Below are 27,595 nucleotides of genomic sequence, written 5' to 3' on the forward strand. Positions count from 1 at the left end.
AGTCCGACGAATATATACTGGCAAGGTGGTGGGCTTATTTTTGGAAAGGACTGCTCTGGGAATTGGTGGCTTCAGTGGTCTCTAAGGAAGCATGAGAGGGTGGAAATCGAGAAGATATTCAACGTTATAAATGAGCAGCATTATTGTAGCTCCTAAGCTACCTCAAGTTATGCATTAAAGGGGCAAAAGATTGTTCGGAGGAGATTGGCATTGCTAAGATTCTGGAGAATGTAGCTTCGCCTCAAGCTTTCCGATGCAGGATTGGCTCAGCTTCTATGTAATCTGATAACTACCTCTCTATTCACCAAAGTAAATATGTATTCTTTTTTTTGGCAAGCTTCTACTCGTCCTGGAATTTTTATATGGAACCATGTGAGAAGCACAACATAAATGAACGCATTTCCACCTGATCCTCCGATTTTGAACACTTCGACTGGACAAATCCATGGCGCAACGCAAAAAGACACAGAGATAGAAGCAGGCTGAAGATGAAGGGAAACAAGAAGCGTTCAGCTTCAGGTTATCTCTTCAAATCCAATTCACGTTTCAGGGCCACAGCGTGCGAAGCGCGCGTCACCAGTATTATAAGTACTTTATAGACCTTAATATCACGTGATAATGTCTTCCAGTACGATTCAATATTCGAAACCGAGCTAAGACAAAACTAGATTAGCGCGTTTCGGACTAGGGTTCAAGAAAGATTCTATGAGAGCAAAGTGGTGAAACTGATTTCGATCCATTTTGTATATAGAATCGGGTCGCTACTGTACCCGATGTGGTTGTGCGGTCCGGCCTCGGATAGATGAATGAACTAATAAGCAAAGGACTCACAGCACCCTGGAGCATATAATGAACTGAATATAAGACAGAAGCCATCACCAAGCCTACCGCCATCAACTTGGGGGGGGGGGTTAAAAAAGAAATAGTAGAAAACTATACAATGAAAGAGGAAATGAAATCGAAGCATTAGGACATCTCGTTCGTGTACATGAGTATGCCCACAGCAGGTAAATGGATGCAAGACCCGTGAATAGGACACCGTAAGACAAACAGACAAAAAGCAAAACATAACAAAGAAAAGATGCGCAGGCAGATGCGTATGCAGCCAAAAGTGGCTAGATATTTGCATGCAACAGACAAGGCAGGTGGCAAGAAATGGCGATTGAACCCGAGAAGCTCGAAGTGCGCCTATGCTACCACACGACAAGAGGGTTGGTGAGAAGGAGTTAGAAAGACGTTGCTATGCGGGGTATCCAAAAGAAGAGACAGATAGAGTCAAACATATTGGAAGGATCGTTGCAAGAGTATAGGGAACAAGTCCGGAGCTGAGGCCTGGGACTCTTTGAATAATAGTTTATTCGGGAGCGCTACTGTCCTCGCTTATTGGCGCAGGGTCTCCAGGTGCGGTTTGTGGGCTCGCGGGCGAATCTATACTATCAGGACTGCCACTTCCCCATGAATCTTCCCGCATAATTTGTGCGGAATCTGGAAGGCCGCCTCTGGGTTCGAGCTGATCTGAGTTTTGTTTCTTGAAAGCTGTGCGAGCGCTGGAAGGTGAGACAGGGTTCTCTTGGGCAGGTTCGGCGCGGTAACCACCTTGCATTGGGCTGGCCGTGGTTTCAATGGCTGGGGAGGTGGATCGAGGGGAATCCATGAAGCCTCGCCATTTCCGCCAGCCCTCAAAGTCAATGAGGGCTTGCATGCAGCCCCATTCTGTCACCTTCTGCTCTAGCCAAGGGAAACCAACAGGTTTGGTCAAGAAATCGTTGCAACCAGCGGCCAAGGCCTCGTGTCGATCACTTTGCAAGCTGCTGGCTGTCAGAGCGACGATAATGACCGGACTCCGGAAAAGTGATAAATCTGGCAAAGCGTCACCTTCACTGAGAGTTCGCTGGAGACCGGGTCTTCTATCCAGCAAAGCTGTACTAGACACACTAGAGCGTCCAGAGGCTGTCTTGGGGAAGACACCAATGCCATTGAGGCGTTCAAGACGACGGATTTCCTTGGTTGCGTCTAGTCCGTTCATGACAGGAAGCTGGATATCCATCAACACTAAATGAAAACCGCCTTGTCGCCATTTCCGTACGGCTTCCTCGCCGTTTGCCGCACACTTCCAGCGCACTTTCAATCTTTTCATGAAGGCCTCCAGGAGCTTCTGGTTGATGATGTTGTCTTCCACAATGAGGACGTTAATTGGGGGAACGGTACCGTCAATCAATCCGCCAAAGACTGCACCAGGGGAGGTTACCGCTTTAGCTTTGCGGACAGAGCGTGGTGATGATACAGCTGGGGGAGTGTGTGATTTAACTTGCGGGGACTCTGCTGCGGGTACTGGGGGGGTTGAACCAGCAGGAGCGGTTGTTGTTGTTGGAGGAGGCTGAGAGTGAGGGGAAACGCCGGTTTCTATGGATGTCAATCACTATTCCAAGCAAAGAGATACTGTATAACATACCTGTAACGACGGGGATATGGCCATGGATCGTAGGTGAGTTCGTTGCGTGTCGCGTCAGCGGAGGCCGTTGGTGATGCCGTCTGCGATTTCCCGGAGATGGCAGCGGAGGGACAACCCCGGTACTGAGTACGGATATTGAGGGTGCACTCGCTGCTGCCGCCGGAACTGGATGCGGATGTGCGGCCGGGCTGCTGGAGGACGGGTTGACGGGCATGAGGGGGAAGTAATCGCCATGCTCGCCAGGTTCAGAGTGATGATGGGTGTAAATTGAATGACGCGGTGATGGCTTTGGTGTTCGGCGCGTCGGCGCATCAATCATCAACGCTTCCTCGATTTTCTGCCCTCCTGGATAGTAAGCATCGAGTAGAGATGACAGAACTTCCTCCGGGCTCAAGAGACGTTCCGGGTGGGTTTGTCGATTTGATCCTTCTCGTGGCACTATTCTGATCACGATATCCGGCGAGTCAAAGCTTCTCCCTAGCGAATTGACATATTTCATGATCACCTGGTCGCGGAGCTCATCCACCACCGCGTCCTCCGTGCACGGCACCAAGGTGGCCGAGCCACCAGGCCGTTTGACCCAAACCCGACGTTGTACCATCTCGCGTGGAGGGGCGGGAGCAAAATCGCTAATTTGGTCTCCTAGTGCAGAGAAGATGTTCGCCTCCAACAGCCCACCAATCAAATGTTGATGTGACGCTGGCAGAAGAGACTGACGGCGGATCGCAAGGCTAGGCCGCTTGCTCGACGAAGGAGTGTAATAGGGCGCAGAAGGTCTACGGTCGTATGCAGGCCACTCAACAACGGTGTTGAGGGTGGGTGTCAACTGGTTCCCAGCTGGCGTTGAGGCTTGAACCTTGTGGGTGGACTGGAAGGAGGTACTGTCGGAATGCTGAGGGGTTGGAAACGGAGGTGTTTCGAGGGGGGATGAAGGGTCCGAGAGGGGAGTATGTAGCGAAGAGGTATGCGCTTCAGGTGACGATGTACAGGTACGTCTCTCGGGCGTTGGCTGTCGGTCCGAATAAGGCGCAGAATCCGGTTCGTTCGGTCCTAGCGATAGGGGTTGGCGTTCGCTCGAAGGGCCGATGGCATCGGAACAATCTGGCGAGGAGACGATGCTATATGCCGGGGATTTGTTGGAGTCGACAAGCTGCGGAGCAGAGGGAGAGTTTGAGATAGGGTGGACCGGATCCGCCCCGTCCGCTTTTGGGATTGGTGATCGTCGTAACAGCTTCGCCTTCAGACGCGACAACCTGTCTGGCATCGTGACAGTTCTCAAGCCATTCTTGAGGATGAAAACAGGGGAATTGTTGCTCTGAATAGAGGTAATTATGTGCACTCACCGAGGTCTGGAGAGGAGAGGGGGTCAGTGCAAGTCACACAGGAACTAAAGTTAGCGTTCAATCAAGCTATGGCCACTGAGACACCTGTGATTTGCTTCAACTAACTTATTTGGGGATTCACCGCTTGTGTACAGCTTCAATTGTCTTTCTGCCCAACACTTACACTTTAGCCTGATTACATTCAAGTTAATGTAATACAAAATACGCTATATAGGTGGTTTCCATCCCCTACAATCAAGCTAAGGGGCTGCAATGAGCACTTCTGTTGCTCCAGTTTCACTCTCGCTAATATCAATTCCCCCGATCTTGACAATACAGTAGCATTTTCCCCTATGACGCCTTTTACTTAATCCAGTATATCCGCACACCGAGAGAACTCACTACTATAAGGACCTGTAGGACGCCAAAGTGTCTAGTAACTTTGATGAATTGTCGAGTCACTTTCGGGTCATAGATAAAGCCAGGCAATAAGGATTGACATAGATAGCCTGCATACCTGTGTTTCATACACGGTAGGCTCACTAGTGTTTATCAATGGGCACTAGAATTTGGGCCCCAACTTCCTACTCTTCGGCCTTATGGCATAAAAACGCGAGTCATGAAACAGTATCTATTCACAATCTAACTATATGATAGATCACAAAACTCTCTTTAGCAATCAACACTTTGCAATAGGATCATTTCGTTCATCATCTGATGTTCCTCGTTTCACATGCGTACGTGTCTGATTCTCAGTCACCTCAGAACCAGGGATAGCCCCTTTCTCTAGGTCCTGCGTGTCTCGAATATTGTTTCCATCCATGGAAAGTAGTTCATCAATGCTCATGCCTGTAGCTTTTGCCTCTTTGCGCAGCTTGCGGTATCGAATGCGCCAGATAATATGGCTGATATATATTCCCGCTTCGAGAAGAACCCTGCAGGTTTCTTAGTATTGAACGAAAAATTAAGTTAGGTGAAAAGTTACACCAAGATATACATAATCCCTCCCAAGATATCAAATGAGCCTTGAGCCGCTGTATCCACATTAGCATCTTGTTGAATGTCCTCAGACTCGGGTTGATCGTACCTAATGCGAAGAGAGAAAACAGTCCACCTAACGTATCAATCGACAAAAAGACCCAATCTATCAAAATAAATGTCTATCTCAAGAACTGTAAGAGCAGAAATAACTCACTGAACCCAATAACGCGCCCATCTCTCTTCCACAGCTCAAAGTACGGCGGCAACAGACCCGCACTGAGAAAGAGAGTAGCCACAACCCCAACCACAATATCAGGCCATGTCACACCATTATTATATGGAATCTATCATCCAAAGTTAGACCTCCACAGAAGAAAATAAAAAGGACATTAGAAGCAGCAACCATACCCTCAAAGTAAGAATCAGAAGAGCCTCCAACCCTCCAAACAAAACAATCATCCCCGAGCAAACCAAAACAGCCCTGGTCTTGCTATAGTCACTATTAAAACCAAAGATCAGCAACCACCCATGCAATAAATTCAAAAACGCACCGAAACCAAACAAGCCCAAAAAAAACCCCACTTACTGATTATAGTAAAGAATCTGACCCCAACTAACAAGCGAAAAGAACCCAAAGATCTGAGGTTGGATCTGTAATGGGATATTGACTTGCTATGCAACGAGATGGCATAAATAAGCAAACAATGTACCATAAGTACTGTTTCAGCACCTTTCCCCAAAGAATGTAGACAAGACTCACCTGCAGAATCAGATATGCTCCCATTGGTACGGAACCTGCATGGATCACAATGAGTAAAAGGCAATGCTACATTGAGGGTATATTTATTTTTCAAATTGTGCTTTTTAGACATATCTCCGTTGATACCCACGGAGGAGGAACCAGAGCTAAATTAGAGGCAGATTAGGAAAGATCCATTACTTACAGCATGCCCAGAGAAACATCATCGAAGCAGGAAATCCATCTGTGTTCTTGCGGCGCCAGTTGTGCCATATTTGAGGGATTAATTGGATGCACCAGAGGACTGTACCGATTGTGCCGAGGATGTTGGATGATAGGGTTATATTCGAGGTTGACATTGTTGGTTGGTATGGCAGGTATGGATATCGAGTGGAGAGGAATATTGAGGATATCGTGAGATAGCAACCCGGACCCTACTTGAGAGCCGTAGAATAGAATATAAAAAGACTGACCGTATATACAACGAAGACCTTTGAAATGTCAATATCTACCACAAGCCAGCGATGAGACGATACTTATAATCACCTGAACTCACACACCAACAGCGAGACAGACTTCCAGAATGGAACCGAGTATCTTCCCAAAAAGCAACAGAGGCAGATGCACAACCGGAGACTTAAGCCACGCAGGACCAAATAGATCAGCAAGAGACACAATCTAATCCAATCCAATCGACTCTCTTTCCCTCACCTGCAAGCGTCTCGCGTGAACACCTGACCTCGGGGTAACCAGTCACACTCCGTGACGAGATGCAGGCGTGGCGTTGACAGAATGTCCTGGTTCTGATTTGGGTCTAGGTTTGTCACGATGGGAGGAAACCAGAGGATTGCCGTCTTTGGGCAGGATGGGTATACAGTATGCAGCAGGTTGGAAGTATAGAGATGATTGTGCAGAAGAACCGTATAGGAAAGAGACCAGGAATAGGATTAGGAATAGAAAGAGACAAGTAACGAGGAAAAGAACAGGAAAAGAAAACGAAAGCTTGAAAGCAAGCAATGCAGCGGTGAATGTCTAGACGCCGGACCCAGTCGGTGTTGAACTGTTATTCGGTGATCATCGGTGGTGCATTAGTACCAGGTGTGTGATTATGGGTGTTATCTTGGGTTTGTCTTTAAGGTAGACGAAGAAGAGACAAGAGAGACACAGAGGAGGGTAGAGTATATATTAAGATATGAGATATGGATTCATTCACCCTCGAACTATCCAAACCAGAGCTTCCCCAGGACAAACCCTCGAATCTTCCAATGATGCTTATTGGAAGAAAGGGAGAGATCCGGGCTCACGGGCTAGCACTAGAGGGGGTAATAGACGGAGAAAGAGGTGGCTGCATGTGCAGCGGTTAGTGTTAGTGTAGGGTTGACTTTTCGGTTTACAAGGTTATACCAGGTCTGTCTTGTCTTGCTTGTGTTATCTTGTCTTGTCTGGTCTTGTCTCGCTCTCTTGGCTGCCAATTGATTCTACTAACGGTTTTGAGTGGAGCTGCGGTGGGGTAGGAGGGGCTTTGTAGGATGGTGAAAGATCAGGGGTTTGTTAGAAGGTTCGTTTCAGATGGCTTTAGCTTAGCTTGTAATTTAGCCTCTTAGGTATACTCCGGAGGGTATATGGTTTGGTTCATTATATAACTTCGAAAATTAGACGGAGATTATGTAGTTGAGATTGTGCTTGAGTTCGTTGTAATTCTCCGGCGCACATACCACCCCGCACGTGGCTACCCGCTTAGACTTGACATGTCTATTTCGTGCTTGAAGTCACTGATTTCATACTTGATAGATGCCTGTGGTTCGTTCTATGGTTCGACACGGTACACAGTGGATCAGCTGAACCGAGGTTGAGGACAGTCGAGCCACGGTTTTCCCCGAATCAGGGACTGGATTTCGAATGTATCCACGGTTGGTCTAGATCAAATCTGCTGTGCACGTAGAATTATCGAAAAGTACTGTATTATGCTCGCACAAAGTGCTGACCATATATCCTAACATGTTACTTTTCGTTCATGCAGAAATAAGCATGGCATCAAGATCTGTCAATCCTTGCCAATGTATCCAACATGAGAACGAGATAGCACCAGAAACCACAAAAAGGAGCATAAAGAAAGACTCGGGATAACCACCCGCTGTAAAAAACAAAACAAGAACAAAAAAGAAATCCAAAAAAAAAACCCAGATCAACAAATACGTTCCAAGAAAAGAAAATAGACATGTAACAAAGGAGGCCATCAAGACATCACGTTAGGGGAACCAAAAAAATACACACACAGGTGGAGAGAGGATCCAAAGGGTATCAAGGGAAACAGGTTTTGCGAAAGGGGAAGCTCGAGAAAAGAAGACAGACATCAACCGTACAAACTCCGATCACAGAAGGATCAAATAGTTGGAGGGTGCAATGCCGGTGTCTCCGTTGGACTTCCGAGCCTGCCACCATCGGCCGCTGACATCCGATACCTCGAGGATCTCGTGCTTGGCGAAACTGATCTCGTTCGCATCTTCCGGGTTGGCATCGTACGAGTAGATTGCTTTCGCGCGGTACGGGTAATCGGTTGGCTGGGGCACTTCGCCGGTTTCTTGTTCGCCATTGCCAGGGGCACCGCTTGGGGTGCCGAAGCGAGGCGCGGAGGAGTTTCGCTCGGCGCCGGGCGCACCGCCGGGGTAGCCGGAAACGGGGGAAGAGGTCTCAAAGCCACCTAGTTGGGCAGAGGTGTACATCTGCGGGGTGTTGCTGGTGGCCACGGTCTCCGGACGGGCGCCGAATGCGCTGGACATGGGGCGGCTGCCGCGGTAGGATGGCTCTGGGGGCTGCTCCTTGTTGAGGGCGAATGAGTCGATGAATCCGCGGTGCGAGGCTTGAGGCGAGGAGCCGAAGTAGAAGATCCAGACGATGATGATCATGGAGAGCAGGATGAAACCGGCTCCCGCGGCTTGCATTGAGCCTTGGGATTCATAGATGGTGTTGTTTGCGCTCAGCGAAGTCAGAACAAGGCCACAGCCAAGATATCCCACGATCTAGAACAATGTCAGCATGGCCACGCAAGCCACAATTTAGAGACAATCATACCGCGACGCCGTAGACGTGGCCGGTGTCGGTGCCAAAGGTCACAATCAGACCAATGATGACACAGAACATATAACTATTGGCCCACCATGAGTAGTTGGGATACTTAGTATCTTGCACATCGGCAATAATTGATGAAATGAATGCGATCAGCCATGCCAGCTAGACTGAACATTAGTGTGGATCGGTCGCATCGGAGGACAAGGACATACGATGGAGATGGAGACGGTGGCGAGGGCGAAAGGATCGCCAAGGATGTTGCTGGGGCGGAATTTGCCCATCTTGTGTGTATTCGGGGGCTTGTGGAACGAGGGAGTTGATGGAGTGACCATGAAAGATGTCTATTGATGAAATGACAGGGTAATTGTATATATGTAGAGGGCAAGGTGATCGTTTGGTATATGTTGAAAGAGCGACTGTCTTGGTTAGCGAATGTCAAACTACAATGAAAGGGTGGAAGTCGCGATCCGATGTCAAGGGAGGAAGGTACCTTTGACACAAAGACCAAGTGGGTTCACGCCAGAGACGGAAGAGGTAGAACAGAAAACCCCTTACAGTGAGAGAGGCGGGAAAACAGCACCAGGCTGGTAAAAAAGGGAAGTAAATGTGAAGAAACCGAGATGAAAAGAGTGACGGGAATGAAAAATGACGGGAATGAAAGAAAGAGGAGAAGTGAAAAGGAGGAAAAGTGCCAGGTACAAGTGTGGAGCCCCAACACACAGACGCGCCCCTGGAGTCGAGACTTGGCTTACTACCGATTGATTTTATTCGGGAAAATAAGAATTAAGAACATGGATGTACTGGAAATCAATATTTAAATCTCATCTACAGAGGATTTCCCAAGAGTAAGGACTCGATCTCGTCTTGATCTATAAATATCGTATTAGTCACCCGCTATGTTGATCGGGATGACGAGGCCTCCGTGTTCTCTCCCCTAACATCTTCATCTTCAGATTAACCTTACATATACATATACATGTCCATGTCTATACACTAACGCTAATATTAAGGCTGATTTAGGGCTTCAATTTTTGACAGTGACCCATTGTGTTCTGGACCTCACTCCCTAATTTCCCGCAAAACTTGCTCCACGACCCACCATGGAGTTGGCTCGACCCGATCGTCATTTCACGATGGGGCTCTTACTCATTTCCTGTACCCTACCCTGTCCTACCTATACGTGTTTGGGTATCCATAACTACCATTTCCTAATAACAAGCACACATAGGTACATAAAGTCCTCGCAATACACTCACGTGTCGACCCGCTCGGCATCTGCGTCATATGTGCGTACGGAGTACTTGACTGTAGAGTGGCCCGTTCTCAACGTCGCCGTATGAGGTGTAAGGTATGGAATGTGATATGAGACCTACATAAATCCAGAGTTTCTCTACAAAGTCAATTGTGGTTTCTACACATATAAGATGTAGTTCGTGTCTAGTGTACTGTAGAAGCGGGGCGAAGGATCTGGGGTAAATTTGCACATTCTAGTGACCCCAATGGAATGAGGGACTAGTCATACGGACGATCTTTCCACGCGAGAATGACGCGCATGATCTAGGAGATATGTCTGATTTAAATGTAATTTATGTCGGACATATCATATTCTCGGCTGGGGTGAGCCGGTATCAGATAGATTTCTTGGGCTAGATTTGTGGATTGCATCATGTTTTATCGAGATATGTGCATGTATGCAGGTACATGTAGACTCAAGGATTGAGGGATATTGGAATTTCCCTATGTAATAACAGCATGTCCTACGCCAAATCAGAGGATATCATAGAAAACAACAATAACAACAAACAACACTCCCTCCCTCCACCACCACCACCACCACTACCATAACTATGATCACCTGGCCCTACCTGCTACCTATAAAAACAGCAGGAAACCAGCCAGCTAGTCACATCCCCAGATAAGCCCAGATCTAAACCTCCCCCTCCCTCCTCTCCTTAAAAACCTCCCTCCTCCTAACCTCCCTCTCAACATCCTCAAGTCTCCCCTCCCACTCCGCCCAACACTCACCACTCCCAACAAGACCAACGTCATACCAACGCTGTAGCACACGCGCACTACGCACCCGCAACTCGGAGATCGTAGCCGCCTGCTCAGCCTGCGTCCGCGCAAGTCGGTCCAGCTGCGGCTGTAGCTCGATGAGGGCTGCGGAGCTTGCTGCGTCTGGAACGGGGAGGTCGTTTAGGGACGTGAGGCGCGAGGCGGTTTCTGGGAAGGCGGTTGCGTAGGAGAGGATTATTGAGGTGAGGGTTTGGGTTGTTAGGCCCTGGGGGATTTCGGTTGTTGGGGTTTTTTGGAAGAGGTCTGGGTTTTGGTCGTCTGGTTTTGGGGTTTGGGTGTTAGTGTGGACTTTTGTAGAATTTGATTGGATTGGGGGAGATTGGATGCTGGAGGATGGGGTGGAGAAGGTGTGTAGATGTCGTGTGGTGTAGGGAGGTATTGGGTTCGTGATGGGGATGGATAACATCCCCACTGCCCGGCACATACGGAGTTGTAGCACATCTCGCACAGCTGGAACGCTCCGGCTCAGCCTTTCCAGTTCCCTTTCTAGACGCGCGAGTTTGCGGGAGACTGTCTCGTCGAGTGACGTGGGTTTCTCGGGCGCGGTTGGGACGCCTGTCCAGTCTGTGGCGCCGGTGAGGAGGTAGGTGAGGCGGCGCAGGCGCGCCTCGAGGAGTTCAATGGTCGCTCCTGCTACTGCGTCGCTTTCGAGTGTCATTGTGTGTAAAAAGCAATGGGTGGATTGACATGGGAGCTGGTTGAGTAAACGTTGGAGCTTGCTGGAGTTGGTGCAAACACAGCAAAATGTGGGGACATGATAAACGTCGATCTATGCCGTCGCTCTGATATCTTTCTCGCATGTTTATTTACTCTAGAATCTTACTATGACATGAATTTGCTTCTGTATAATACACATCATCTGAATACAACTCACCGTGCGTGAGTTGATGCCTGAGGAATCTCGTAATGTTTACATTTAAAAGGGTAAAAGATCCTGTACCTTAGTCTTATTGCTATGTCCATAGATAACTTGAGGATATGTGGCTCAAGCTAATGCAGCTGTCTGTCTCCATAGATTTATCATTCACGTAAAATTTCCGAATGTTCAATGTGGCTATACATGCTCAGCATGGTCAACCATTTCCTCATCGTGCGAAGACTTCCCCTCCGATTCAACTTGCAATGTCTTCGGCGGAGAGTTGTTGGCAGTGCCCTTGCTCAAGAGGCTTCCACCATCCCTCTGCTGCATCTCTTGCCTTGGACCTGGCTCGTCGTCGAAACCGGAGACCTCATAGTCAAAAACATTAACTTGCTGACGCTTCTCGGTCATCTCTGGCTGCTCGCTTTGCTGGGTTTCTGTACTGCTGGTCGGGGCCCAGGATTCCTCTTGGTCACTGTTGATGATGGTGGCAGTCTGGTCGAACTCAGCCTCAAAGGCGGCATTGTCTCTGTTCACGAAGCCCTGTTCTCGGTTAGCTAGAGATCAGATATGTGATCTTGCGCAGCTTACCCGAAGTTGTGCTGGCGCAGGGTCCACCGGCGCCTTCATGGCATTCTCGCTTGCATAAACAAGTAATACGGATCTCCACTCGTCGCGGGCAGCTTGGAGCACTTCATCCTCCCGGACCTTCGAGGCGCTGTAGCCGACAACATCTCCATTCTGTGTCGTTGTGTTGTCTCCCTGGGCTTTCCGTTTCTCCGCTTGTCGGGTCTTTCCATCCTCGGTGGAATAGCTGATACGCCACCACTGGTCCCCGCTCTCATCTTCCATATCCATTAGGTCGGGGGAGCCTGCCTTTGCATTGGATAAAACATAAGTAATGTGTGGTTGAGTGCACACACCTCGTAGTGTGTACTTATAGGTGGGGGGCTCGGAGGGCGATTCAGAAGGTTCAGTGAGTGTCTTGGAAATCTCGCGGAGCGATTTTACGGCGTTCTCCTTGCTAACCTCAAGCTCTGTTCTCGATTAGATAAGATTGATTGCATGATGGTGCTAGCGGGTTTACCTTGGATTTTTTCTTCGATCTTTGCGGCAATCGCTCGCAATTGCTCAGCAACTTGCTTCACATTCACAGTCGCCTCGCTGGAGGAATCGGCATTGTCTGGCTTCTCTGGAACAACCACGGGAGCTGCTTCTGCTGCTCTCTCAAGCAGCTCTTTGACAGTGAGCTTGCCCACGGGGTTCCGTGGGAAAGTGTAGTGGCGGATGAGTTTCTCAAGATTCCAAATGTCGCCCTGTATTTGCTGTCGCTTCAGGCGAAGTTCGCGAGCGAGATCACGACAGCTGCTGAGGTAACGATCTGGGTAAAACACAGGAGGAATCTTCACATCCACGGGGTTTGGCCTTTGTAGACAGTCGAGTTTGATGCATAGTACCTCTGCTATGCTTTCGATCCAAATATTCTCGAGCTCTTCCTCCGGTCCCTCGTTCCATAAAGCTCTATCTATGACCTCATATAGACTCTGGCCATGATCTGGTTCAACGGGAATTTCAAATGTGAAAAGATCTTTGGTAACGGGCTCATCGTAGTCATGAGATTGTTGCTTGTAGGCATGTGACGTGAAAATAGCTGCTAGCTGATTGTCGGGGTCAGCCCGAATGGCGGCGCCATGCCATGCTTCCAGAAACCGGGTGACTATCTCCTCTGAGTCGGAGGAGAACATCGAGAGACTTCGTATCCTTGCTAAGCTGTCGCTACTTCCAAAGGATCGTTTCGTGGAATCCATAAAGGCCATGAGACGCTGCGCTTCATGGATAACATCGTCCCAGTCGGCGTCTCGATTGCTATCATTAACTGTGACGATCTTGGGTAGGTTGATAGACTGCCCATTCCACCAGTGTGGCTCATGTCCGTAGTCAAAAAGCGGTTTGTTTCGCAGAAGTAGCGCTTCTCGGGCGAGAGGAATCTCGTGGATAATGGTCAAGAATCCTCCTAGGTAAAGACCATCCTGGGTCGGGCGGATGAACGCAGGCTCACCCTCTCCTCTCCTGCGATCTTCCGGTTCGGGTCCAATCGTGACCTCTTCGGAGGATGTATTGAATAAAGTCATTGCCCAATCACCTTCCTCATAGTGATCCCGAGTTGCCTTGCTGAATTGCGGCTGGCTACTCGATGTAACACCGATTTCCTGCTGTCCCAAGCCTGAGTTTAACGACATGGCGACTGCCTGTTGTAGCTCCTTTTCTTCGCGTTCCGCCAGGCTTAGACCCTGCCCGGTACCTGCTATGCCCTTGAATCAGTATTTGTCTGTGCCAATCACGGCTGAATTTCCAGTCATACCTTGTGGAGCCGTTGCTCCCGGTGCAGTCTTTTTATCCGTATCGTTCATATTCATTCGGGAGGGAGGACGCGACGGCGGTGCTGTTGCAGGTATTGGGGGCGCATTGTCCTGCTGGGTAAAATCCCACGCTGAGGCGAGGTTTTTCAGTTCTCCGTCTCAACTCATGAAAGAGGTGCAAGCTTACAGCTAGCTCTTTTGTCATTGTAGTAGTTGTCTGCCTATTTAAAATGTCAGATTGTACCCAGACGATGCGCCATCGCGATCCAAGTTCACCTTCGGCTGAGGACCGGCCAGTTCTTCGAAATAGGCGTTGATGGCTTTTTGTGAGTCGAGGTTATTAGCCTAAGACCGTGTTAGCTGGCAAGGTGTCGAGTGTAAGCCGAGTCTAAGCTCTGACCTTCAGAAAGTTGACAGCTTGCTCGCGCGTCGTGCTCGTGAAGCTGACAAAGTTCGCGATGGCGTCCTCGGTGGGTTCGGAAGCCATTTTGCAATGAGGAATCAAGACGGGGACAATGAAAACAAAGAAAGGTCGAGAGGAGGGAAGACTGTCGCATCGGAGCTTCCCCACCACATGACGCCAAGCGTTCCGCTATTTTTGTCCCTTTGACCCTCTCTCTTTATAGATGTCTTCTTCTTTCAACAACCTCCACCATTTTCATTCAGCTATGAGCCGCACTTCAAATATACTACTGGTCGCATCGCTAGTTCGCATCCAAAAATTTATGCGCTTCACCACCCTTTTCAACCATAATGGCCTTATCGAGGCCACGGTCGTCTTGGATTCAGGACAAAGCAATGCCTCCTAGCTCATTCGACGTGTGCTGTAAAAGAGTCAAAATTACGGATTATAAATACTGTCCTATGTCCAAGGAAAATCCGTCATTGACTCCATTTCAGTCCCACGGCAATCATGAATTTTTCTATACTTGTATCAAGTTTCTGTCATCTATAAATCCAGCTTGGTTCAAAGATGGCCGTCAAGATCCCTGTGACTGACAGGGTCCTCAGATCAGGGGCTAGACAGCTTGCCGGCCCCAAGGTCACTGCCGTGGTTAACCCAAAGGCCACCCCCAAACCAAAGGCCACCCCCAAACCAAAGGCCACCCCCAAACCAAAGGCCGCCCCCAAACCAAAGGCCGCCCCCAAACCAAAGGCCGCCCCTAAGCCCAAAGGCCGCCCCCAAACCAAAGGCCGCCCCTAAGCCCAAAGCCGCCCCCAAGGCAAGGCTATCCTCAAGGTCAAGGCCACTCCCAGGCCTAAGGCTACTGGAGCTAAGGTCATGAAGACAGCGGCCGCGAGGAAGGCCAAGCAGAGGGCTTGGTCACGGAGCACTTGGTCACGGAGCACTGGAGGCCTAACTAAGCCGGAGCCGCGCTACAATCGCGGGCAAACTCCGACGCGCTCGAGATCCTCTCAGCCATGTACTTTGACATCAATAGTCTGTGCAGTCTCCAGATAATTGTACAAACAGAGAACGATGTTGCGGTCATCACACCCTGGCAGAACCAGATGGACGAAGCAAAAAATTCCGTTCACCTTGAAGTATTAAACTACATCGAAAAATATGAAAAGCTCGAGAATGCACCCGCAGACGAAGGCCACGGAATTAACAGACTGCATCAGTTTGTGGAGGCATATGGATGGAGGCTCCTTTCAATTTGTCTCCATGCCGAATCTTTCCGTCGAGCATTCAGAAATACTAAAGATAGGGTCTGGAATACACTGTTCTCGTTTATTGGTGAGAACCAGCTCAGTCTCGAAGTTTTTGCAATTTCCCGTCAACTTCAGTGGCGTGACCCTCTCGAGTATGTTCGTGTGACAATCAAGAAACTTAACGGCTTGCCATCCTTGATGGAGGCGCTTTCCGAGCAGTCTAATTGGGGATCTCAGATCACTCACCCGCACGACGTTGCCATTACACTCAATGGCGAGGTGCAAAATACATACTTCAAGGGTAAACCCCGAACCGTCATCTACGAGAATTTCTGGAATTCTGCGAAATGGAGTTCCCCAGATCCAACGCTCCGAACATCACTCACCAATGTTGTGGATTGTATCTTCTGCTTGAGTAAAGAGCCCTGCGCCTGTCGCTTGGTGCCCCTAGCAGGAGGTATGGTTGAGCTAAGGGAATACCCACTGAAGGGTATTGGCGTTCGTACGCTAGCCAATTTTAAAAGGGATGACATTCTCGACGTGTTTGTCGGTGAAATATATCCATCCGAGGAGATTTGTGATGATGACCCGGATCAGGCTTATGCTCTCACTCAATTCCCCAACGAGCGTGATCCTGGTGTTGCAGAGATTCTTCCCCATTTCAAGGGCAATTGGACTCGGTTCATCAATCACTCGTGCCAGCCTTCAACGTGTTTCATGACTCGCCATGTTGGAGACCGAGTGGTAACAACAGTAGAAGCCATTCGCCACATCTCGGTCTTTGAAGAGCTTACTATCAATTATGGTGATAGTTATTGGATGGGAGAAGACAGAGAGTGTCAATGCAAGCATTGGAATTGTATCTCTAGGGTTTGAAATAAACCTGGCATCTGAGGTTTTGTTTCAGCTTGGAGTTTGGGTTTTGGTAAACAACCAAGGTTGTTAAATACATAGAATATTATCTGCTTCCATCATGGCAGCTCACATACCCTCAGAACCATCTTGAAACACAGATATAGCTCGTTTTCATAACCTTCCTTGTCTCTTAATTTCCCCGCTATAACATCTTTTGTATCCACAGCCCAGTATTCAAATGCGATTCTTGAGAAATCAGATGTATCAGCACTCTGAGACTCTGCGAGGAAGGAGGTGCTGAATGCTTGTGTCCGTTTCACACATTGTTGATATAGAAGAAGTGGGTCCTTGTTTAGCAGCTTTAATAGAATGGGAGTTTGGCAGAAAAAGCATCTCCGGCAGTTCCTAGTCAACCATAGGCATTATTATGGTGGCTTGTAGCTATATTTTCGCAAAAAGGCGCTTCGGCAGTCAAATGATCAGAAAACAACACGCTTATATAGTCGTCTTAAGCATGTTTGAGGAACGGAAACGATCGACAGTGGAAATAATTGGTCGTGGTCTTGTCAGCTATCTTGATCATGGCATTTAATAGGTTCAATTTTAACGCCCGACTGTTTGAATGCAGGATCACGATATTTTATTGGAGTTGCATAGTTGAATACTTCCCAGGTTGGACGTCACCTCGGCTGGACCCGACTCCCCGCAGTTCACTCATGCGGGGAAAGCTTCACTTCCCATCTTCGAAGTTCCTCCAATTCACTGTTTTGGTCCGATTCTCACTTTAGTTTGATCCGACCTGGCACTACTTTCCATTGTACAGGTTGCCAAATCAACATCGTCATACATTTACTGAGCGCATCATCCCTGCGAATTATGCAGCTGCGGCGATCACAAGCTAGAACCGGGATATGAACATGGGATACACCAGGGCTCTCGTGCGCTTAGGCTCCAGGGCTCGCGTCAACTGCCGGACAGCTTGCTTCGGGGGAAAGAGAACCCTTTACCCTGTGTCTTTAGTCAAGAGGGGACTACTGACCGAGAGCTATGCTCGAGGCCCATCCGGTGTATGTCACCACAGCTTGGGATTTATCCTAAACCTCAATTTATACCAGCTCATCTCTAAATAATTGCCATCTCTAACTAACTGCTCTTAATATAGCCTCCCTTGATCGAGTCTACAGTCGGAGAACACTTCGCCAGGGTTGTGGCAGAATGCGGGGATAAAACAGCGTGAGCATTGCTCTACAAGCTTGAGGAATCCATTGAGACTCGAAATTAATAATTATTTCTCCCAGTGTCATTTCAAAGCATCAGAATGACCGCGCTACCTATGCTTCTCTGGACACCAGGAGCAATGCGCTTGCTCGAGGGCTAGAGTCAGTGGGCGTGCGCAAGGGAGAGCGGGTTGGAGTCATGCTTGGCAACTCGATGGAATACGCGGTGGTATGGCTATTCAGGATAGTGTTTGAAAGGCAAATACTCATCTCCTTGGACAGGCAACATACGCATTATTCAAACTCGGTGCCATTTTGGTAGGTCAACCTGTCATCACACGCGAATAGCAAGTCTGATAACCTGCCAGGTCCCCCTCAATCCGTCATTCAATGCCACACAAGTAATCGCCGCACTGGGTCATCTCGAATCGAGTCACCTTATTATAAGCACAGAGTCAAATCTTCCGCGAAAAGAACCTCGAAGCAACATTCCCTTGCTCCAGGAACTCATTACGGATCTTTCCAACTCGAAGTTAGAATCTGCTTTGGTCCCCTCATTGAAGCAGGTCATTCTTGTTGATAATTCCGAAGGCCGCGTGGATATATCTTCTTACAAAAGCATAACGCCGTACACATCCATTATGTCCCAGATCGCAGCAGATGGTCGCCCAATTCCTCCTCAAGGTCTTTCACCATATGATATCGTGAATATCCAGTTTACATCAGGGACAACAGCGATGCCAAAGGCAGCTTGCCTCAGCCACCACTCTATTTTGAACAACGGCTCTCAGATTGGTGACCGCATGCTTCTCACCCCAAATGACATTGTGTGCTGCCCACCACCACTGTTCCATTGCTTCGGATGTATATTGGGATACATGGCTACAGCAACACACGGCTCAGCCATCGTTTTCCCAAGTGAATCCTTCAATGCACGTGCTGCATTGAACGCAGTTCAAGAAGAAAAATGCACAGCCTTGTACGGGGTACCAACGATGTTCCTCGAAGAGCTTAGTCTGATTGAGAAAGGAGAGGTCTCTCAAGAGGGATTCCAGCATCTTCGGACCGGTATCGCTGCTGGAAGTAGCATCCCTGCTGAATTAATGAAGAAGCTACACAGAGTGCTGAACCTCACCGAGTTGACAATTTGCTATGGAATGACCGAGACCAGCCCCGTGTCGGCCATGACGACCACAGATGATCCTATTGACAAGCGAATCACCTCTGTGGGAAAACTCATGCCGCATGTTGAGGCCAAGATCGTGAATCCTGGAGATCACCTAAGTACCCAGCCTATCGAGACTCGGGGCGAGTTGGTTGTTAGCGGTTACTTGCTCATGAAGGAGTATTGGGGCGATCCAGAGAAAACAGTAGAGGTCATGGTTCCGGACGAGGCTGGGAAAGTATGGATGCATGTATGTTCAACATCCCCTTCTTTTGGCGAAGCTACTTCTCCTGACCTCATACTTTTAGACCGGCGACGAAGCTTCCATGTCGGCAGATGGATATATCACCATCACTGGCCGGATAAAAGATCTTATCATCCGTGGTGGCGAGAACATACACCCTCTAGAGATCGAAAACTGTTTGCTTGCCAACTCCGATGTGGCCGATGTATCGGTTGTTGGTGTTCCCGATGCGCGATATGGTGAGGCTGTGGCTGCCTTTGTGATTGCTCGTGATCATAGCATCAACAAAATTGGGGTCGAGGATATACAGCAATGGGTGCGTGATAAGCTCAGTAATCATCTCGGTGAGTCGACTCCTTGATAATATATCATTGCCAGCCTCTCAAAACTAATTTGAAAATGCGATATAATTTAGTTCCGAAGTATGTCTTCTTCTTGGGTCCTTTAGAGCCTTTCCCTAAGACGGCAAGTGGTAAGATCCAGAAATTCAAGCTCAGGCAGAAGGCTCTTGAGCTTCTGGCCTACAAGGCGGCAAATGCATAGATGTATTGAATACATGAAGCTATTTTCGGTGTGTTGGTGCCGGGCGTAGATATGACCTCTAGAGTGATGTAAGGCGATGGATTGATCACGCCAGTACTGAGTACCTATTGTAGATCCGTACTACCGTATATATCAAACCAATCAATAGATATACAAGCAAGGCACCCCTCGTAACCTATAGATAGTATATATTTTAGTATATCTCAGACAATTATACGAGGACTAGGCGCGAGGGCAACTTCGTAGATAATTTCCGGAATGGGAACGTGTTACTCTCGGAGACAGTGTGATGCAAAGGTCTGTAATTTTTGTTTAAAAAAAACGACAAATTTGAAAGGGCCAGATAATTCCTAGGTTGTATTTAATCTTTAAGACCTACAATAATCGGGATAGGGCTCCCGAGGCCTAGCCATGGCCACAACTTCAAAGGCATGGCAGAAAGATTCTGACAGACAGGAACATGTCCAACATGATTGTGCCATGGCCCCGCTTCAATTTATAAAAGCAACTTTCAGAGACGCATTACCACAGCAAACAGACTGTGTCTTGCCATCCCATCTAGAAGAAGGGCTGTCGACGGACGAGGAATATGGAAGGTGGCGGTGTCCTTCTTGAAAGAGGCCCTTTGAGAAGGAGAAACGGGTGGATTCGGCAATTCAGGGATGCGAAAACAATGCGCCGTGCGGGTATATTCTGTAAGTGGTCATGACTGGCATCCAAAGCGAAGGAGCATTACTCGGCGTTTGGCCTAGGAGCAAGGTCACCGGTTCCTGTGGAGCTAGAAATCCTGAATGCCCGTTTCACCCTGAAGTCTCGAGCGGGCATCTTCCCCGCGAGTATTATCAACAACCCACTCAGGCTCCTCGTCCTCGAAATACTCATTCTGCTTATCAGACCAATCATCGAGCTCATCATTCTCACCGACAGTCGTATAATCAAAATCAGAGTCGTTCCCCTGCACAAAGCGCAAGCTCATCTCCCACTGCCAGCGCCGCTCGCCTTCTTCCTTGTTGGGGGGTATTTCATCACGATCCTCGGCAAGGATCTCCCCATCCGGGCCACGGGTGTAGCTCATCTCGGCGTTGGGATTTGGGTGTGCGATCGCATCGATTCTGGCTTCAGACCGTAAGAGGTCCGCCTGTAGGACACCTGAGAAGCCCTTCGCTCGCCCTGCGTCCTCTCTTTCCTGCGGTGTCTGGAATCGGCGGATCAGGCGATCGTATAGTAACGGGTCTGTAGAGAAGTCGGGCAAGATTAGTACTGTGTTTTTGTTTCTTTTGTATGCTTGGCCAGCTAGAGCCCGCGATAGATCAGGCCATAAGTGTGTGTCAGTTGGCAATGGGAAGAGCAGGCGGACCGGCTAGCTCGAGCTCCGCCGAGAAGTATTCTGGGTGCAGGTCCAGATACCGCTTGCGACGGTTTTTGACTGTGATCGCATGGTTATGTGTACTGGGTTCGCCTTTATCTGCAAACCCCGAATCCATAGGGAAAAGTGGCATCTTGGTGTGTTTCAGAAAGTGGAGGGGAGATGAAGTTGGGAACGCGGAATTCGGCGGCAAAAGAGCTTCTCTCCGTAACTTTTTTTATCTCGGTACTGTGTTTTGTCTGGTCTGAACATGTAAGTCAATGATCTGTTTTGAATTGTGTGAAGCTTCTTGAGCTTTGAAGGTCTCTTGTAGTGAGAACAGGCCACAGTTGCAGGTGCTAACAAGCTCGCAGATGCGCTGTCTTGACTGATTCCGCGCTTGCCACCAATATCCAAAGCTGCATCAGCTGGAAACCATGCCTTCTGTCGAGGAGTTCATACGGCAGGTCGATGGCCGGCGGTTTGGCTCCGGCGTGGCCTTGCTGGTTATTCTCGCCTTTTACTCGCCCCTTTCCAAGCTAATCCTATCTCCAACATATGGATCCTTGCCTGCTGAAATCTTCCATGCCTATGGAGTCGCCATCTTTGGCGGAGCCGGATGGTTCCTGAAAGACATTATCCCAAAGCGCCTGGGTCGTGCTGGTGGCTATCTACTCCCCGTGCTGGCATTCTGGGTTCCAACTCTCCAGTATTTCATGAAGCAGAAGAGCTCCTCGCTGGGTAACCCACTCGGCCCAGTCATCACGGAGCTGTGTGGTTACTATCCTCTGGTACTCCTCACAGTGGCCTATGCCGGAAAGCTAATCCAGACTGCTTTGAGGCTTGAGTCGCAGGGCGACCTGGTGGTTGAGCACGTTCCGATGCTGGGCACCTACATTTTCTATTCAATTGGCGATCACTTTGCAAACATGGTCTTGCACTGGATCGTTGGTACCACCTTCTTGTTCACCAGAGTTGGAATGCAAATGATCCTCGCGGTCTGTTACTCTGCAATCCTTCCGTCCAAATTGCTGGTTCTAGCCATTCCTTCCGTGATCTTTTCATTCACCTCAAATGTTCACTTTGCTGGAATTAGTGGCGTGAACTCTGCTATTGAGCACGAAGGATACTCCCTTGTGGCACGTCATGAATCCACCACTGGCTACATTTCTGTGTTGGATAATCACAACGATGGATTCCGAGTTATGCGCTGCGACCACAGTCTGCTCGGTGGGCAGTGGACCAAGTTACCTTCCGGCTACCGGCCCGAGGTGGAAGATCCCATCTACGCTATCTTTGCCATGCTCGAGGCCGTCCGTTTGGTTGAGCCGGACCATGGCGTTTCCCGCGTTGATGCCGATAGCAAGGCGCTGGTCATGTAAGAATCTCCTAGCAAATATTAGAAGCTATTTACTGACAGACAAATAGTGGACTTGGTATTGGCACAACGCCTGCTGCACTCATCAAGCACGGTATTGAGACCACTATCGTCGAAATCGACCCTACCGTGCACAAGTACGCAATTCAATATTTCAATCTGCCACCGAACCACATCCCTGTCATCCAGGATGCCGTCAAATACGTCAAGAAAGCCCAATCTTCCTCTAAGCCAATTCAGTACGACTACATCGTCCACGATGTATTCACTGGCGGTGCCGAGCCAGCCGAGCTATTCACTTACGAATTCCTCAAAGGCCTTGAAGCGCTTCTCAAGGAGGACGGTGTCATTGCCATTGTAAGTCCAACCGAGCCATGCATCCCACCAGACAAGCATACTAACGAATCAAAACCAGAACTACGCCGGAGACCTAACCCTGTACCCAACTGGCCTGGTAGTCCGCACCATCCAAGCCGTCTTCCCAACATGCCGTATCTTCCGCGAACAAGCACCCGTCGGATCCGACGAGAACACCGACTTCACCAACATGGTCCTGTTCTGCAAGAAGAGCGCCGGGACCCCGCTTCGCTTCCGTGACCCTGTCCAGGCGGACTTCTTGCGCAGCAAGTCTCGTGAAAGTTATCTCGTTCCTAAGCATGAGCTTGACCCTGCTATCTTTGCCTCTTACCCCAAGAATGGTAGGGCCCTCTTGTGGGAGAAGGAGGTGGGTAGATTGCATAAGTATCAGGACCGTAGTGCTTTGGAGCACTGGGGGATTATGAGGAAGGTTTTGCCTGATGCTGTTTGGGAAAATTGGTGAGCTATTCGTTCGCGGCTTTTGGATAAAATTTGAAGGCGGGAACTGTGTTTGTTCCTATACTGTATATCTATATATTAAGGAATTGACGGTCTCAGACCACTTCTACCCCGTATATAGCAAGTGGAATAACAAGATATCCCAGTACAATAAAGCACAAATTGGTGACAGTCGTTCACAGTGGCGATGCCAGTAAGTACCGAGGTCACTCTACGTACCATATTTCCTCTACCGGGTGAGGTTTCCTATCTCAGCTGCCACTTTTATGAAAATGCTCAAAGTCAGGATCATAAATTCCAACCCTTTATTCCTTTAGCGTGTTAACTCTCTGAAAACCTGAATATAGTACCCTGAAAGACAAAGAACCACGGAACGGGAGCCCAGGTTCGTATTCCCCAGATCTCTTGATATAGAGAGCACATGACGACACCCGAGCAGATGACATTCACAGCTCTGCTAACCTTTCGCCCAAACAATCATCGAATCTGTCTGGCACGCCACAACAATAGCAAAAAAAAGCCACTAATAGGTCATTATCAATATTAGCTGGTTTTTCCTCCATATGAACTCCTCATCATGTCGTCACTGGATATCTGTACTATCCAATCTAATACGAGTTACATTGAGCCAAAACATGGCTAAGAGATATATAAGCCTGTTACTGGACTCGTGTTCACAGGAACAACCCGGAAATATCTATATTTCGAATCACTTACTCATTATTCTATCCCAACAAAATATTTACCATGTCGAACTTCATGCACAAAGTCAAGGACGCCATGACTGATCATGACAAGGATACATCCCGCGGCTTCAGGGCTCAAGATAACCAGGGATCCTCCAATGCCCCAGCCTCAGACAATGATATGAACCAGAACAGATCTTCTGGCATGGGTTCTAACAACCCTTACGACTCTGGGTCACGCTCTGGCGACCCTAACTTCAACGGTTAGTCCCCCAAAGACTTCACCTAAGCTTTTTCGATAAGCTGATCGGATATGTAGACACCCAGGATCCAACTGATTCAACCCGTACTGGGATGGGCAATCAAGGCGGCCGTTCTGGCGACTATGGATCGACAGCAATGGGCGGAGATCGTTCCAACTTCAATGCTGGTCCGCATGATTCAAAGATGGCTAACAAGATGGATCCTCGCGTCGATAGTGATATGGGTAAGCCAATCCGAGCTCTAAAACCCAAAAAAAAGTGAAGCTAAAGAGTATAGACAACCGCGCTGCACGCGGAACTGGAAATACGAACCCCCAACAGTCCAGCAACGCCCCTAGCAACCCATCCACAGGCGTCGACAACCATGAAACTAGCGAAGATGACTATAACAAAGCCACGCAGGAAAAGACAGCCAAATCCCAACCCCAGCCTGGCAGCTACGGCAACAACCCAATGGCCAACGAGGAAAGCCATAGCACCTCGACGCAGGAGCATAAATCCCACTCCGCTACTAGCCACGCCATGCCCTGCCAGACAAATTTGCAAAACGAGGAGGGCTTTGAAAACCGCGGCGAGCCAAATTTCGGCGGTAATGCGGCTGGTGGTAGTAGCTACGCCTCAGGCGAGCAACAGCCATCTGGTGCTCAAAAAGATGACCCCATAAACAAGCTTGATCCTAGAGTTACCCGCTCGAGTGGGCAAGCTAATGTTGGCAATCAGCGGGGTGGATACTAGGTTTGTTTTTGGGTTTTTGGTTACTGTGATTTAGTTATGTTCTGTTGAATGTGTAAAACCCCCAGGGGCAGAATGAGATGTGGCAGAAATAAGTTTGGCAGAATATGGTAAAGGGGGCTAAGAGGCGCGAGAAAATATGTACTTTGTCTTGAGTCCTTGAGTCTTGTCCAAAAAAATGCAGTCTGTGATAATCTTACAAACATAAGCTATGTGTTATAAAAAGAAACTTCTCAGGACAGCTTACTACCCATGAGGCATATCTTGATTCTGTATATATAGCATACTAAGGATTTTGTGCGATTCACTATGAGCAGGCCGATCACGACAATAAATCAAGAGTTACTGCTCCGAAAGCGGTCATTTTCCCGGTGATAATTTCACGGGTCTCTAGCCTCTACGTATGATTTCTGTTACTGCTAGTATAAGGATGAATGGCACTGAATCTTCCATTTATCCTGCGATATCAAAGGAATAAGCGTAGGAAGGGAAAACTAAGAAGTGGTAAAGGAAAACGAAACAGCTGAAATCAGAAATCACGAAGTCTTCATATTGGTATCATTATCTAACACCTGCCGAAAAGCCATAGAACCTCCACACCCGGGGAAATCACAACGACCGGCATCCTCCACAGCCAAAGAACATCTAAGACCAGTACTACTGCCTCCACTATGGAACCACCGCGCCTAGTGCACAGGATGAGACTAGGCCTCCAGATTATGTACGCGCAAAGAACTAAAATAACAGCGAGAAACGAAATCATTAGGCAGAAGGACTCCCACGGGGACTGGCGCCGCCTTTCTTGACCAGGCCAGCAAAGAAGTTAGCCAGGGCTTGATTGTGAGCTTTCTCATCGCCAGTGTTTGGCACGGGGCTTTCCTTCTTTTGGGTCCGACTGGCTTCGCGATCCTGGGTAAGTAAAGTAATTTAGCTTAACGTCTAGGCGGGCGAGGGTGTCGTATTAGTGGATGTCTTACCCGAAGTTTCTTAAGCATGTCATCGGCGTCAACTTGGATTCCTCCCATATTAAACTGCACAGGGCCGATGTGCTCGTTGACTTTGCCTTCGTCGTCCATTGGGGACATTTCCAGTTGGGGGGTTGCTTGGTTTGCACGGTCCTTTTCGTCTTCGGCTTTGAGCTTATCTAGGATTTCCACTTGGCTTGAGAGGAAGGCTTGGATGTCAGAGGTTTCGATTTCGATCTTGGTTCCGTTGCTGTTGCTGTTGGGGTGGGCGATGGTTGTGTCTCGTTTGGGGTCATTGATTGTTTGTTCGAAGACTCTTACGGCGCTTGTACCGTCTTCTCCGGGGCCGTTATCGCTCTCTGGGGGTTGGTCAATTGGCTCAGGGGGGTCTTGGATCTCGATTGACCACGCTGTTGACACTCCTTCCATGTCGAATCCTTCCCGAATGATTCGGATCTTACCCCATGAGTCCCAGTTAGCTGGTACCAGGATCTTGTCGCGGTCAATCACATTATGTTTTAATGATTGTCTCTTCAGAAGAGAGTGTATGCCCAGTGAAGAGTGAATCAGACTCTGAAGTGAGTTGGCAAGGAATGGAGTGGTGTAGACTAGCGATGCGCCGTCTGTATGGCGTTAGAAAATAGCTTGGCCAGAGGCGATGTATAAAAGTGCTCTTACGCTTCAGGAGAATGGTTCGGAGGAACTGAAGAATGAAGTCGAACTGCTCTTCATGCCATCCGTGTTCCTTCTCTAATTTCTCGATCTTGTCCGCCTAGATATATTAAAAGTCCATATTAGCAAACAACCCCCGGTAGCCGGATTCAAAGCTGGAATGACATACCCCTTGGCAAACAACACACATTGGGACACCAAGGCCCTCATCCCATTCACCAGGTCCTAGAGGTATCGTGACCTGACCACCCGAAGTCGACAAGCCGCCTGCAGCCGCAGAATTGGCATCCAGTCCCCTTTTGCGATCGCGCCACTCCGTCATTGTCTCTTCCATAACGATTTTGGTTTCATCGTCGAGTGAAACAAGCACTGTACGTAAAAGACGGACCCATTCTCTAAGTTTTCGGATCCATGTCCATGGGTCAGACCAGTCCATAAGGATCACAACCAGCGTTTCCGGGACGGACTGTGGGGTCAGGAGTGGTTTGAGGAGGGGTGCGAATGATAGCGAGGGTTCGGACAGGAGGTAAGCTGAAACGCGTGCCAGGGTATCTGCAGTGGAATTGTTAACATGGAAACTGCAATACAGAGACTGCATTGCTCATGTACCTTCTTGATCGGCATCGAGGACATCTCGATATGTGTAACCAAGCGCAAACTGATTGGCAATCGGTGGTGTTTTCCCTTTAGCTTTGCGCTTCTCGTTCACTAAGCCAGAGCCATCGGAGGTATCTGCAGAGAAAGACTCTAGGAATTCCCGTTGGCTTTCCGGTGTGCCGCCTATCGTTGAACTGTTAGTGGCATGTCCAACAATTGAAACACTGGACCAGTAACGAGCGCGAGTAGGCATGGAATGCCCCAAGGAGGCGGTAACGTACCTAGCACTAGCAAATTCTTCTCAGGCAAGCGCTTTCCATTGGCAACGCTGTCTAATAGAGAGGACCAAATGTTCTTCTTGGAGCCATCTTTGCTGGTCGGTCGACTGTTTGTTCCGGCCGCCTTCGACCCGTGCGGACTGGAGGACATCGTTTGGTCTCGTCCCACCATGCCTCAGAGGGCATTCACCCAGGTGTCTGTCTATGTCGAAGCACAGGGAGATATGCGCGTGGAAAGGTTGAGTCGAGGTGGAGGTGCAAGATGAAAGTGTCAGGGGGATCCGAGAGGTGTGGGGGAACGAATTGTAGGCGGTCCAGCTAGTAG

General features: G+C 48.8%; 12 protein-coding genes across 12 annotated transcripts; 5 read left to right on the top strand and 7 right to left on the bottom strand.

Moving 5' to 3' along the window:
- Positions 1-1,354: 1,354 nt before the first annotated feature.
- Positions 1,355-3,799, bottom strand: N7446_009652 (response regulator; the record flags this gene model as incomplete). The annotated part of the gene is made up of 2 exons (XM_058518397.1): positions 2,453-3,799; positions 1,355-2,403 (listed from the first exon to the last, which is right to left on the bottom strand). Exons 1-2 carry the CDS (start codon positions 3,714-3,716, stop codon positions 1,355-1,357), a joined length of 2,313 nt encoding a protein of 770 aa, XP_058369185.1. The 5' UTR covers positions 3,717-3,799.
- Positions 3,800-4,453: 654 nt separating this feature from the next.
- N7446_009653 (PQ-loop repeat-containing protein) lies at positions 4,454-5,928 on the bottom strand (the record flags this gene model as incomplete). The annotated part of the gene is made up of 7 exons (XM_058518398.1): positions 4,454-4,709; positions 4,760-4,826; positions 4,970-5,099; positions 5,164-5,254; positions 5,342-5,427; positions 5,516-5,550; positions 5,700-5,928. Coding segments are annotated over 7 exons (894 nt in total), but the record flags the coding sequence as incomplete, so codon positions are not given.
- A 1,522-nt stretch (positions 5,929-7,450) lies between these two features.
- Positions 7,451-8,983, bottom strand: sho1 (osmosensor SHO1). The gene is made up of 3 exons (XM_058518399.1): positions 8,776-8,983; positions 8,567-8,725; positions 7,451-8,514 (listed from the first exon to the last, which is right to left on the bottom strand). The coding sequence occupies exons 1-3, from the start codon at positions 8,893-8,895 to the stop codon at positions 7,867-7,869; spliced, it is 927 nt and encodes a 308-aa protein (XP_058369187.1). The 5' UTR covers positions 8,896-8,983; the 3' UTR covers positions 7,451-7,866.
- Positions 8,984-10,490: 1,507 nt separating this feature from the next.
- On the bottom strand, positions 10,491-11,297 carry N7446_009655 (putative nuclear distribution protein RO10; the record flags this gene model as incomplete). Its single annotated transcript, XM_058518400.1, has 1 exon — positions 10,491-11,297. The coding sequence occupies one exon, from the start codon at positions 11,295-11,297 to the stop codon at positions 10,491-10,493; it is 807 nt and encodes a 268-aa protein (XP_058369188.1).
- Positions 11,298-11,693: 396 nt separating this feature from the next.
- N7446_009656 (ubiquitin-associated-like domain-containing protein) lies at positions 11,694-14,345 on the bottom strand (the record flags this gene model as incomplete). Its single annotated transcript, XM_058518401.1, has 7 exons — positions 11,694-12,041; positions 12,090-12,535; positions 12,586-13,803; positions 13,861-13,989; positions 14,046-14,079; positions 14,135-14,203; positions 14,259-14,345. 7 exons carry the CDS (start codon positions 14,343-14,345, stop codon positions 11,694-11,696), a joined length of 2,331 nt encoding a protein of 776 aa, XP_058369189.1.
- Positions 14,346-14,831: 486 nt separating this feature from the next.
- On the top strand, positions 14,832-15,062 carry N7446_009657 (uncharacterized protein; the record flags this gene model as incomplete). Its single annotated transcript, XM_058518402.1, has 1 exon — positions 14,832-15,062. One exon carries the CDS (start codon positions 14,832-14,834, stop codon positions 15,060-15,062), a length of 231 nt encoding a protein of 76 aa, XP_058369190.1.
- Positions 15,063-15,280: 218 nt separating this feature from the next.
- Positions 15,281-16,390, top strand: N7446_009658 (SET domain protein; the record flags this gene model as incomplete). Its single annotated transcript, XM_058518403.1, has 1 exon — positions 15,281-16,390. The coding sequence occupies one exon, from the start codon at positions 15,281-15,283 to the stop codon at positions 16,388-16,390; it is 1,110 nt and encodes a 369-aa protein (XP_058369191.1).
- Positions 16,391-17,286: 896 nt separating this feature from the next.
- N7446_009659 (uncharacterized protein) lies at positions 17,287-19,538 on the top strand (the record flags this gene model as incomplete). The annotated part of the gene is made up of 7 exons (XM_058518404.1): positions 17,287-17,436; positions 17,532-17,602; positions 17,668-17,815; positions 17,869-17,904; positions 17,955-19,001; positions 19,060-19,339; positions 19,411-19,538. 7 exons carry the CDS (start codon positions 17,287-17,289, stop codon positions 19,536-19,538), a joined length of 1,860 nt encoding a protein of 619 aa, XP_058369192.1.
- A 778-nt stretch (positions 19,539-20,316) lies between these two features.
- N7446_009660 (uncharacterized protein) lies at positions 20,317-21,037 on the bottom strand (the record flags this gene model as incomplete). Its single annotated transcript, XM_058518405.1, has 2 exons — positions 20,317-20,771; positions 20,896-21,037. 2 exons carry the CDS (start codon positions 21,035-21,037, stop codon positions 20,317-20,319), a joined length of 597 nt encoding a protein of 198 aa, XP_058369193.1.
- A 283-nt stretch (positions 21,038-21,320) lies between these two features.
- Positions 21,321-23,081, top strand: N7446_009661 (spermidine synthase; the record flags this gene model as incomplete). Its single annotated transcript, XM_058518406.1, has 3 exons — positions 21,321-22,261; positions 22,312-22,618; positions 22,677-23,081. The coding sequence occupies 3 exons, from the start codon at positions 21,321-21,323 to the stop codon at positions 23,079-23,081; spliced, it is 1,653 nt and encodes a 550-aa protein (XP_058369194.1).
- A 743-nt stretch (positions 23,082-23,824) lies between these two features.
- N7446_009662 (uncharacterized protein) lies at positions 23,825-24,761 on the top strand (the record flags this gene model as incomplete). The annotated part of the gene is made up of 3 exons (XM_058518407.1): positions 23,825-24,026; positions 24,083-24,250; positions 24,304-24,761. 3 exons carry the CDS (start codon positions 23,825-23,827, stop codon positions 24,759-24,761), a joined length of 828 nt encoding a protein of 275 aa, XP_058369195.1.
- A 667-nt stretch (positions 24,762-25,428) lies between these two features.
- On the bottom strand, positions 25,429-27,442 carry N7446_009663 (dynein family protein; the record flags this gene model as incomplete). Its single annotated transcript, XM_058518408.1, has 6 exons — positions 25,429-25,667; positions 25,736-26,346; positions 26,402-26,495; positions 26,565-26,947; positions 27,005-27,175; positions 27,274-27,442. The coding sequence occupies 6 exons, from the start codon at positions 27,440-27,442 to the stop codon at positions 25,521-25,523; spliced, it is 1,575 nt and encodes a 524-aa protein (XP_058369196.1). The 3' UTR covers positions 25,429-25,520.
- Positions 27,443-27,595: the final 153 nt, after the last annotated feature.

Source organism: Penicillium canescens (genome assembly GCF_028828765.1).
Source record: "Penicillium canescens strain IBT 15451 chromosome Unknown utg000006l_segment0_segment0, whole genome shotgun sequence".
Taxonomy (NCBI): domain Eukaryota; kingdom Fungi; phylum Ascomycota; class Eurotiomycetes; order Eurotiales; family Aspergillaceae; genus Penicillium; species Penicillium canescens.